General features: G+C 39.8%; 1 protein-coding gene across 10 annotated transcripts in view; it reads right to left on the bottom strand.

The window, feature by feature from the left end:
• The window catches only part of LOC144607700 (protein TANC2-like), a 458,126-nt gene that overhangs the window by 228,803 nt on the left and 216,124 nt on the right, over positions 1-13,199 (bottom strand). For all 10 annotated transcript variants that reach the window (XM_078424723.1, XM_078424716.1, XM_078424717.1 and 7 more), the window contains one exon: positions 10,341-10,523. In XM_078424723.1, coding sequence (XP_078280849.1) covers positions 10,341-10,449 — 109 coding nt within the window. In that variant the 5' untranslated portion in view covers positions 10,450-10,523. The remainder of the gene's footprint in view (positions 1-10,340; positions 10,524-13,199) is intronic.

The raw sequence follows: 13,199 nt of genomic DNA, 5'->3' as shown, positions 1-13,199 counted from the left end.
TGCCATAGTGAGGCCCACCGGAAATTGGAGGAACAGCACCTCATATTTCGCTTGGGCAGCTTGCAGCCCAGCGGTATGAAGACTGACTTCTCCAACTTTAGATAGTTCCTCTGTCCCTATCTTACACTCCCCCTTCCCAGTTCTCCCTCTATCTTCCTCTCTCCACCTATATCCTTCCTTTGTCCCGCCCCCCTGACATCAGTCAGAAGAAGGGTCTCGACCCGAAGTGTCACCCATTCCTTCTCTCCTGAGATGCTGCCTGACCTGCTGAGTTACTCTAGCATTTTGTGAATACCTTCGATTTGTACCAGCATCTGCAGTTATTTTCCTACACAGGTCAGTTTTCTTAATCACTCCACAGAAAATATTCCCCTTTCATCCCAAAAATCAACCTGAAACTTTGGTGCACTGCCAATCTCATGAATATATCCATTCTTAAGCTGGGAGGAGACCAGACCTGGGTACTGAAATTCAGCTACTTATTGAAACGTATAAGATTATTAAGGGGTTGGACACGTTAGAGGCAGGAAACATGTTCCCAATGTTGGGGGAGTCCAGAACAAGGGGCCACAGTTTAAGAATAAGGGGTAGGCCATTTAGAACTGAGATGAGGAAAAACTTTTTCAGTCAGAGAGTTGTGAATCTGTGGAATTCTCTGCCTCGGAAGGCAGTGGAGGCCAATTCTCTGAATGCATTCAAGAGAGAGCTAGGTAGAGCTCTTAAGGATAGCGGAGTCAGGGGGTATGGGGAGAAGGCAGGAACGGGGTACTGATTGAGAATGATCAGCCATGATCACATTGAATGGCGGTGCTAGCTCGAAGGGCCGAATGGCCTCCTCCTGCACCTATTGTCTATTGTCTATTGCTTTACCAGGGTCAGACTTAATTACAGTCAGATATACTGGACTCATACAAAATGACTGAGAGAATTAATTTTCATTTGGAGTTCACAAACATACAACTGCAGGAGCATCAATTTACTTTAAGATTATCTACACAGTTCACTTGGCAAGAATTGCCAGTTGGGTGAGTATCAAAATTCCCTTTATATCTTTTAGCATCGCTGTTGAAAATATTGTTCTTACTGACAGCTGCAACACAACATTGTCATATCAATGAGCTTAACATTTTAAGACATTTTATCACAGGAGCAAGAGGCCAAAAGATTATTTGCAAATAGTACTACAATTCATTTTAGGTAAATACACAATTCAGTCACTTTTGAGAAGGCCATTTTATTGCAAAATAATTAAACTAAGCAATGTTCTTGATAACTGACACTGTTATCTTTCCAATAAACAGCTGATCATGCTTACCTTCTAACTGCAATAAACCCTTTGCTTCTTCCAGCATCGGTGCACAGTCAAGGTTGACAGGCTGGCAACTTCTTAAAAGGTTAAATCTTAACAGCACTATTAACTCCCCCAGCAGCATAAAGACTGCAGGAAAACAGTTATTTTCTCTCTATTGTTTGAAGTCATCTTGACAATGTTCTGACAAAGGCTGCAGAGTGACAAACTTCTTTAAATAAGCCCTTGCTATGTTTGGATTTTCACACTACATTCGTGCCTGATTTTAGAATCGTGGCGTAAAAATCCCTATATGGCACTAACAGACTCCAACTGGTTCAGCTGCTTTGCTTCCAAAAAAGACTGCACTATCTTCACATCATATTCTGCCAACTGGCAGCCCCGCAGACACACCACAAAATAACGGATGACCGAAGTCCAAGTGCTCTCATAAAATGGAGACAAGGGACTGCAGATGCTGGAATTTTGAGCGAAAAATAAACTGCTGGAGGAAATGAGTGGGTCAAGCAGCATCTGTGGAGGTAAATGGGCAGACAACATTCAGATTGGGATCCTTCTTCAGACTGTCCAAAGTCCCGATCCAAAGCTATGTCTGTCCATCTCCCTATACAGATGCTGCCACTGAGCTCTTCCAGCAGATTTTTTTTTACTATCAGAAAACTAAGTGTAAGATTTGAAAATGATCACCGACACCAATCTGACCATAACTATATGAACTGACGTGGCAATAGAATGAAAACCAGTTCAAAGACGTGTGTAATCTCTGCTTTCCAAGAGTCAGGCATATAACCACAGGGATATCACATTTAACAAATCAGCACCAGCTGCAACAACACCATCCAAGAATTGGATTGTGGTTAAATTGTGGTAAAATTCTCTGCACGCCCTAGAAATTTCATTGGATTGAAATGGTATATTTAGATTCTCCAATATTAGTTGTTCTGATATTTAGACTTTAGAGATACCACAGAGTCCGTGACGACCAGCGTTCACCCCGTACACTAGTACAATCCTACACACTAGGGACAATTTTACAATTTTACCAAAGCCAATTAACTTACAAACATCTACGTCTTTGGGGTGTGGGAGGAAACTGGAGCACTCAAAGGTAGGATGCAGAGAAGAAAAGGAAGCATAAACGTGCAGGTATAGCAAACTAAAGACTGGAGAGGGTTGTCAGGATTATACAAGTTCTTGAAGGGAATTCAAAATTCAGTATGTCACAGCGGCTAGCTAGTTTCTTACTGAAATATTGTACCATGCCAGAATCTACCACAGGGTATACGCCAGCTGAACTTTTCATGAAAAGGTTCAGAACTAGACTGTTTGGTTCTACCTAAACTATCTCCTCAGGTTGAACGCAAACAATCTGAAGCAAACAAATGGGAGGTGGGAACAGTAGTTAAAGTGTATGGTATTAGGAGGTACTTGGTAGAAATTGGAGAATGTGTTAGAAGTGTGCACATAAACCATATGATCCCAGCAAGGGGTGAACATGAGCAAAATATAATCGAAGAAGTAGATCTGTCAGATTTTGGTATTATTCCAAGTTCAGATATAAAATTAGAATCTCCAAAGAAAGTAGAGACAAAGATAAATTATCCTGAACTTGACTCTCCTTGAGAACCACAACCTGACACTCCCCCTAAACCACTCAGGAGATCAGAGTGTGTAAACCAGTCGTCAGATTAAATTTACAAAATGATTCTTGTTTGTTTAATTTACAAGTCATTTTACTTTCTAAGGGGAGAGCAGTGTAGTGAATATAATGGTAACTGCAACTTTAAGAACTGAGTACTAGAATGGTATGATTTGTGTCATGTGATATATTCAATATCTTATCAGTCTCGTGAATATGTGCGAGTATGTGCAGTGTACTTTTGCAAAATAAAGACCCACACTGGCAACTGCATATACCGAAAATCTGTGGAATATGCCAAAATCCTATTGTCCTTTGAAGTCTACCAGCATCTTATTGCATCCATTTCTTTCACAGCTTTTCAGTTAGATGTTATTGTAAAAAGCGCATTAACCAGATCATGTTGTATGTCTATGGGAGCAGCTGAACATATTCAACACCATTCTATGACAGGACCATATTACTTGATATATCCAGTAGTGTTGGTTACCTAGAATGGCAAATTGAGTTATTTTTAACTGTTACTAATGAACACCAGGCTCATTCCAAGAGCAAATTAAAGGTGCTTCATTGATATACAGTTTTGGAGCAAGTAATAATAACATTAAATTAGATTGGCTCCGGGGAAATCTATTATAGCTGTTGCAATTGGCAGCGCCACATGGCCAGACAATATATAATAATATATAAAGCCAGGAACCTGCACATTTGTAGCACTAATCCAATACAAAACTGAAATTAAATCCTTGCCACTTCCTCAAAAGCATTTATTCAAAGAATGAATAAAACTTTACAAAGTAGCAAATATCCAATACTCCAACCAACATTTTCCACATAGCTTACAAGTATATCACAATAATATAATTCCAACCTACAATATAAGATTAGAGTATAGTAAATGTTATCAGAGATTTATTGCAATGAAACATAGAATCTTCCCCTACCGATTGCTGCTCATTTCAGTCTGACTTGATAATTTTTCATTACAGGCAACTGACAATGGTTGAGAATTCAATAACTACTTCATACAAGAGATGAACAACTTAGATTTCTGCAACATTCCACGTCAAGTTGCCTTGTACTGGAAGAGAAATAGACTGCCAATTGAAATGGAAGACATGTGGGTACGTTTGCAGCAATTTTACTTTCTAGTTTCTGCTGCACATTTTTAAATACAGTTTGCAATGCAGGTGTTTATTTATGTATTACAAAGGGGGGGAATTCCAATTATTTTTCATGATTGAGTCGTTGCAAGTAAGACTGGCAATTATGTTTCATCTTTCATTGCCCTTAAGAAGAATGGTTCTCCTTGAACATTGTCCAAAATGAATAAATTACTTATCATATCATATATCATATCATATACATACAGCCGGAAACAGGCCTTTTCGGCCCTCCAAGTCCGTGCCGCCCAGTGATCCCCGTACATTAACACTATCCTACACCCACTAGGGACAATTTTTACATTTACCCAGTCAATTAACCTACCTACCTGTACGTCTTTGGAGTGTGGGAGTAAACCCACGCAGGTCACGGGGAGAACGTACAAACTCCTTACAGTGTAGCACCCGTAGTCAGGATCGAACCTGAGTCTCCGGCGCTGCATTCGCTGTAAAGCAGCAACTCTACCGCTGCGCTACCGTGCAATATGTATGTGAATTCTGTCTTTTGCAGAGTAAATGACATTGAGTTTATTTTCAGAAATAAATTTTTTGGGGACAAGTCGTATCAATATTTTTAGCAACTAATTTTCTACATACTATTTAAAACAATCATTTGTAATAAACTTGCCTCAATTGCAAGCAATTATCCTTAGAGAACACACTTCATTAAGTTAAAACATTGAGAGTTTTCCTTCTTGCTGCAACAGTATTGAGAAAATGACAGCACTGAAATATTTATGGCTCCACATTTCAGCTTCTTTATGCATCCACACAATGAAACCTATGGATGAGCTGCAAAGCTTTTAAGATTTACATTTTATTTGAAACACTAAAGTAATCTTATTTTTAGGAAGCAAGTTTGCAGATGACACAAAGCTGGGTGACAGTGTGAACTGCGAAGAGGATGTTAGGAGGTTGCAGGGTGACCTGGACAGGTTGAGTGAGTGGGCAGATGCATGGCAGATGCAGTATAATGTAAATAAATGTGAGGTTATCCACTTTGGCAGCAAAAACAAGGAGGCAGATTATTATCTCAATGGTGTCAGGTTAGGTAAGGGGGAAGTGCAGCGAGACCTGGGTGGTCTTGTACACCAGTCACTGAAAGTTGGCGTGCAGGTACAGCAGGCAATGAAGAAAGCTAATGGGCATGTTGGCCTTCATAATGAGAGGATTTCAGTATAGGAGTAAAGAGGTTCTTCTGCAGTTGTATAGGGCCCTGGTAAGACCACATCTGGAGTATTGTGTACAGTTTTGGTCTCCTAATTTGAGGAGGGACATCCTTGTAATTGAGGCAGTGCAGCGTAGGTTCACGAGATTGATCCCTGGGATGGCAGGACTGTCATATGAGGAAAAATTGAAAAGACTAGGCTTGTATTCACTGGAGTTTAGAAGGATGAGAGGGGATCTTATAGAGACATATAAAATTATAAAAGGACTGGACAAGCTAGATGCAGAAAAAATGTTCCCAATGGTGGGCGAGTCCAGAATTGGGCCACAGTCTTAGAATAAAAGGGAGGCCATTTAAAACTGCGATGAGAAGGAACTTTTTCACCCAGAGAGTTGTGAATTTGTGGAATTCTCTGCCATAGAGGGCAGTGGAGGCCAAATCACTGGATGAATTTAAGAGAGAGATAGAGCTCTGGGGGCTAGTGGAATCAAGGGATATAAGAGAAGTTAGGCACAGGTTACTGATTGTGGATGATCAGCCATAATCACAGTGAATGGTGGTGCTGGCTCGAAGGGCCGAATGGCCTCCTCCTGCACCTATTTTCCATGTTTCTATGAAGAAATACAGAGATTCATTAAAGAACACAAGGCCAGATGCACGAAATAGCAACATTTCCCCTAAGTTCTGCCAAATCAAAAATCATTTTATGTTGAATAGTTCATTGAGTTGTCACGGTGGCACAGAGGAAGAGTTGCTGCCTTACAGCGAATGCAGTGCTGGAGACCCGGGTTCGATCCCATGGGTGCTATCTGTACAGAGTTTGTACATTCTCCACATGACCTGCATGGGTTTTCTCCGAGATCTTCGGTTTCCTCCCACACCCCAAAGACGTACAGGTTTGTAGGTTAATTGGCTTGGTGTAAATGTAAAATCCGGAAGATATATCTTTCACATAAAAATTGTTCCTAGTGGGTGTAGGATAGTGTTAATGTACGGGGATCGCTGGTTGGCTCAGATCCGGTGGGCCGAAGTGCCTGTTTCTGCATTGTATCTCTAAACTAAACTAAATTAGTTCTGGTGGTCCCAAATCTGTATAAAACAAGATAATTTTATTTCATAACGTGTCACATTACATGCCCCAACATATTCAAAAAAACATGATCAGGACCAAAAATTATCTAAGAGAAAAAAGAAACAATGGCAGTCTACAATATAGCCAGAAACAATGCAGATAGATATCCGGTGCTAAACAGCTTTAAGAATAACGAGTCTAAATTCACCTCCTCATCCCAAATATATTCACCAAAATAATGTTTCAACTGATTAGTTTAGTATTTATCTATTCCTTTGTACCAACATCTCTGGCTCCTCTATTATGGACAAGGAAAAGCGGCATCACACAATCATCATTATCTTGTCCCTTCAGGAACAGATCACCTCTCCACCTTCAGCGACAAGCACAATTTATGCAGTTGTTCATCAAATCACCTTCAATCATTACAATTGCTCTCTTCTGTTCATTTTTAATAATTGCATTAACATTTCTTCACTGCAGCAATTAAAAGTACAGTATTCTAAATATGATAATACTATGGCCTTATAAAATGCTGGAATTTCCTCACTGTTCTGCCTTTATTTGTCCTAAATCATTTCAATACTTTACCTCACTCACTCAATGTATTACTGCCAACATTTCTATTTATACTCCTTCAGGTTCTAGTTTTTAACCATACATATTTTATTTGCATGTAAAGTCTATAATCTATATTTTTAAACTCCATATCAAACGCTACGCGTTTTTCTAAACAGAATTTTATCTGACACCTGCCTACAATAATTGTCGAAATATAGTCAAATCCTCCAGTTATATATAGCTCTTGGATCTGTGTTGTCCAGAATTGGACACATCTCTGAAGCAGAGCGAGGGGACTTGGCTGAAAACATAAAGTTTGAGAATTAACACCCAGGCTCCAACAATAATGGTCCATGTCAAAATCTTTTAATATATGGACTACTTCTTACATCTTGGAAGCAATCTCTCACAAAAGATGGACATGGGTAACAAAAATCATCATAACCTTTGGTGCATTGTAGAGTCTTTGGTTGATTGAGGAATGGGTGCTTGAAGATTAGCTGCTCAGGTCTTGTACTTAATGCACTAATGATTTCTGCCCTCCTCTAATTTTCAGAATACTGGCCCACTTACCACCTTGGTAAAATTCTCCAAATTCACTGGACAAAAAAGCAAACCAATGTCAAATCTTTCAGAATTGCAACAGTAAAAGTCTGTTCCTTCACAGTCAAATGCATTTGTTTTAAATTGCAGGGCAGAATTAACAATAACATATTTGCCCATGTTCAAGTCATAAGCAGTTGGATGAAGGTTACCATTGTTCTGATATTCCTTTCCATTTCATGCTGCCAGATGGCAAACAAAAACACAAAATGCTAGAAATATTCAGCAGGAACAGTCAGCATTCATGGAGAGAAAAAAGAACTGATGTTTCAAGTCAATAACCTTTTGAATAGATGTCACTCAACCAAAAGGTCAACTCAATTTCTCTATCTATATGTACCTGACCTGCTGAATATCTCCAACATTGTATTTTTATTTCAGATTTTAGTATATGTAGACTTTTGCTTTTTGATCACAGAAAGCAGACTGAATAACTAATTATAAAGTTGGCAAGATGTCAGCGATCAGCCTTTTCTCGCTGCTTCTAACTTGCACCAACTAAGACACACTTCATAAACTTTTTGCATGATGAAATACCATTTTCTAATCATAAAGATTCAGACTTGGCAGTGCCAACTGTTATACAAAAGTGCAACCTACAACAGACAAAACCCGCAAAAACATTGATTATTCAATTTTGATAAAGTCATCCAAATAAGCATTTACAACAGCATTTAACAAATGAAAGGTTAGAATCTGCATGTTAAAGGAATAGTTGATAATAAATGCACATTTTTACACTAAGTTTTCAAAATACACCAGCTTTATTGCATGAGTGTTCTGCTATAAAACTAGATAAGAAGTCAATAACTGTCATATGTACTGTGAATGAAACAATAGAATTCTTTCTTGCTTCAGCTTTACAGGTACATCTACCAAATGATCAACTAACAATTGGAGTCAGAAATATTAGGCCTCGAGATATTGGGAAGGGATCAGTTCAGAAATTAGACTCTGAAGATGAAGACTATGTGGATGAATAGATCTAGCTAGCAACTTCAGGAAGTAGGGTGGGATACATGCCCCAATCAGCATCAATGGCGCCAAAGTGGAAATGGTTGAGAGCTTCAAGTTCTTTGGTGTCAATATTACCAACGTTCTGTCATGGTCCAGCCACATTGAAGAAGGCACACCAAAGCCTATACCACCTCAGGAGACTAAAAAAATTCTGCACGTCTCCAATGACTCTTACAAACATGCAAATGCACCACAGAGACCATGTTTTCCAGTCGCATCACAGCTTGGTCTGTCCAACATTGAAGAAATTGCAGAGTTGTGGATATAGCCCACCCAGCCCATCACATTGACCAGGCTCCCTACCATTGACTCCATCTACACTTCACGCTGCCTTGGGAAAGCAGCCAACATAATCAAAGACCTTTCCCACCCCAGTCATTTCTCCTTCTCACCTGCTCCCTTTTGGCAGAATATTCAGACGCTTGAAAGCACACACCACGAGACTCAGGAACAGTTTCCTCCCCTCTGTTATTTGTATTATACAATCTGTTCCTTCATCCAAATCATCAAAATACATTCAAGCCTCATGTATAGAAATAAATGTTCATATTTGTTCATATTTGTTAACAGTGCTATCAAGCGACACTTATTCATTTATAACTTGCTCACCTATGCACAATTTTGATTTTGTTAGACCCTGGGAAAACTAAATCCAATGAGGATTAAGTGGCGAACACTCCAATGAACAAAAGACATATGGCGCACAAAGAAAGACAGCTGTGATTGATGGAGGTCAGTCATCCTAGCCAGGCTATCACTGCAGTTCCTTTGGGCAGTATTCGGAGCCCAAACATCTTTAGGTGCTTCATCAATAAATGACCTTCCTTGACAAGGTCAGATATAGAAATGATTGCACAATATTTCAATACTATTTTCAACTTCTTATCAAATAATGCAATCTATAACTACAGGAGCAAGACAAAGACTACATTCAGGAATGGGTTGATAAGCAGCTGATAAAGTTTTTGCCATTAAAGTGTTCAGCAATGACAATTTCCTAAGAGCGTATAACAACCTTCTGTTAACATTCAGAGGCATTACTATCTCTGAGCACATCGCCATTAATCAGAATCTCCACTGGACCAGCCAGATAAAAACAGTTGCTATAAAATAAATCAGAAGTTTGGTTTCATGGGGCAAATTCCTGACAGCCCAAGGTCTTTTCAGCATCTACAAGGCACAAGCCAGAAGTATTATGAAATACTGTCCATTTCCTGGATGAGTGCAACTCCAAAAAATTGAAGCCCATTTGATTGGCATACCATCATCTAACCAACACAATCATTGTTTCTACCAATGATGCACAGTGGCTGCAGTGTGCACCGCCCACAAAATGCACTGCAGTTTTTTTGCCCAGGCTATTCCATCAGCACCTCCCAAGTCTACAACCTCTATCATAAGGACGGGGCAGCAGGTGTATGGAAATATGACCATCTGCAAACTCCCCTCCATCTTGCACATCAACCTAATTTGGAAATATTTTGTCAGTCCTTCAATATCACTGGACCTCATTCCTGGAACTCTCGACACGAGAGCTTTGTGAAAATATTTTCACCAGAATAAGTGAAATGGTCCAAAGTAGCAGATCACCAACTTCTTTGTAAGAGCAATTTGTGATTCGTAATAAATGCAAGCAAATAAATAACAGAACTAGAATTTGTGCCATTCTAAAACTTAACTGCCATGGTAGAACTTTCAAGAATGCATAAAGTTCACAATTAAATTCCTGGTATTTACATGATACATTTTCAAATTATAAAATGGGATTAACACATTACATTGCATTAATGAGCAAATTAATATGTTACCTGTTAATTTCTTCACAGGTTGAAGACGGACACTGATAGATTGGTGTGTGAGCAGTGGAGAAGAGGGAAGGGAGCGGGACATTCCTTCCATTATCCGAATATGCTGCATTCCTTCCGAAACTGGGAGAGATGGGATTGCGTAATCTGGTTCAAAAGCACAGTCGTTCTCTGTATTGGACCCACCTTATTTAAAAAAGAGAACAAGAATTTAGCAGGAAAAAATTGAAATGTTTTTACTTAACCTGTGTCACCAAAAAAAAGCAACAAGAAGGTAGTGAACTGAATACAAAAGGGTTAATTTTGTTGCAAACTTCCTCTTGTCAGACTGTTAGACTTGTTGATACTTATATTGATTTAGCCAGAACAACTTTGCCTTTCCCACACTGACAACAATAACAAATGCCACGGTTTTGGATTAAATCCATTTAGAAGCTTTTGATATCTAAATTTCCAACTAAAAGACGTTGATGGCAAAATTCATGGATAATAACACCTATGATTGTTAACAGAGAGAAAAAAAACTGTCAGAGAAAGAGTAGCTATAAAATGTTAAACATCATGCAAACATTTCATAGAAATTTGACATGTTAGAAATTGTTCTGCTGATTTTAGGCAGTGTTTTGGACTCAAGGATGACTTGCTCCCACTTTAGTTCTATCGGTTGAGGTGACCACAGAGATGATCTGCAGACTCTGTCACAGTTGGCACATGACAGGTTGGGCTAGTGGGCAGTTTGGGAGTTAGCAAGCTCATTTTGTCACTTTCACTGCATCTTCGCATGTTCCAAGTGCCATTCCAAATGTTCCTTTTCCATCTTGAGCCTCCAAGGGCCAGGGATTCACAGGCGTCAGTGGGAGGCTTTGTAAATATCCTCCAGCCATGTTCTCTGTCTTCTTGCTAATCATTTGCTGTGACAGAGCTCAGACGAGAGAATGTGTTTCTGGAATCTGGTGCTGGGCATATGAATATGTTTCAGGAATCTGGTGCAGGCTCATCAAATACAGCTGAATGTAATCAGGGCCACTTAGTTGGACTTGAAATATGTGCTACAGTTAATATCTCTTGTCAGTGAATTTGGAGAATTTTGCAGATATATTGTCAATGGCACCCCAGTTCCTTGAAGTGCCAGCTATAGGTAGTCCATGAATCTTAAGTATACAGGGAACATTGCAGTCTGTAAATGCAGAGTTGTGTCCTGATTTTTTGGTGTTATTTCCAAACATGGTTCCTTAGATAGCCTCAGAAAACCTCAAAAGGTTTTTGGTACATTGGCCTTCATCAATCAGGGTATTGAATATAGAAGTTGGGACATTATGCTATGTACAATGTTGTTGAGGCCACATTTGGAGAATTATTTTCAGTTTTGGTCATCCTGCCACAAATTGTGAATATGAAGGTGAGGTCAAAGGGAATACAGGAGATATTGCAAAAGACTCTCGGAAGAATGGGAACAGAAGTTCTAGAGGGGAAAAGAAATTAAGGGCAGGGCCAATTGTGAACGATGTGAGAGGGGAGGTAAATACAGAAGTTAAAGTGTTGTACTTAAATGCGCGTAGTATAAAAAATAAAGTGGATGAGCTTGAGGCTCAGTTAGTCATGGGCAAGTATGATGTTGTAGGGATCACTGAGACATGGCTACAAGAGGACCAGGGCTGGGAACTGAATATTCAGGGGTATACAACGTATAGAAAAGACAGACAGGTGGGCAGAGGGGGTGGGGTTGCTCTGATGGTAAGGAATGATATTCATTCCCTTGCAAGGGGTGACATAGAATCAGGAGATGTTGAATCAGTATGGATAGAAATGAGAAATTGTAAGGGTAAAAAGACCCTAATGGGAGTTATCTATAGGCCCCCAAACAGTAGCCTCGACATAGGGTGCAAGTTGAATCAGGAGATAAAATTGGCGTGTCAAAAATGTAATGCTACGGTGGTTATGGGAGATTTCAACATGCAGGTAGACTGGGAAAATCAGGTTGGAAATGGACCCCAGGAAAGAGAGTTTGTAGAGTGCCTTCGAGATGGATTCTTAGAACAGCTTGTACTGGAGCCTACCAGGGAGAAGGCAATTCTGGATTTAGTGTTGTGTAATGATCCTGATCTGATAATGGGACTAGAGGTAAAAGAGCCATTAGGAGGCAGTGATCACAACATGATAAGTTTTACTCTGCAAATGGAAAGGCAGAAGGGAAAATCGGAAGTGTCGGTATTACAGTATAGCAAAGGGGATTACAGAGGCATGAGGCAGGAGCTGGCCAAAATTGACTGGAAGGAGGCCCTAGCAGGGAAGACGGTAGAACAGCAATGGCAGGTATTCCTGGGAATAATGCAGAGGTTGCAGGATCAATTTATTCCAAAGAGGTGGAAAGACTCTAAGGGGAGTAAGAGACACCTGTGGCTGACAAGGGAAGTCAGGGACAGCATAAAAATTAAGGAGAGGAAGTATAACATAGCAAAGAAGAGTGGGAAGACAGAGGATTGGGACTCTTTTAAAGAGCAACAAAAGTTAACTAAAAAGGCAATACGGGGAGAAAAGATGAGGTACGAGGGTAAACTAGCCAATAATATAAAGGAGGATAGCAAAAGTTTTTTTAGGTACGTGAAGAGGAAAAAAATAGTCAAGGCAAATGTGGGTCCCTTGAAGACAGAAGCAGGGGAATTTATTATGGGGAACAAAGAAATGGCAGACGAGTTAAACCGTTACTTTGGATCTGTCTTCACTGAGGAAGATACACACAATCTCCCAAATGTTCTAGGGGCCGGAGAACCTAGGGTGATGGAGGAACTGAAGGAAATCCACATTAGGCAGGAAATGGTTTTGGGTAGACTGATGGGACTGAAGGCTGATAAATCCCCAGGG

This window comes from Rhinoraja longicauda, chromosome 29 (genome assembly GCF_053455715.1).
Source record: "Rhinoraja longicauda isolate Sanriku21f chromosome 29, sRhiLon1.1, whole genome shotgun sequence".
NCBI classification, from domain to species: domain Eukaryota; kingdom Metazoa; phylum Chordata; class Chondrichthyes; order Rajiformes; family Arhynchobatidae; genus Rhinoraja; species Rhinoraja longicauda.
The sequence above is the reverse complement of the archived record's forward strand: the minus strand, read 5'-3'. Positions and strand labels throughout refer to the sequence as shown.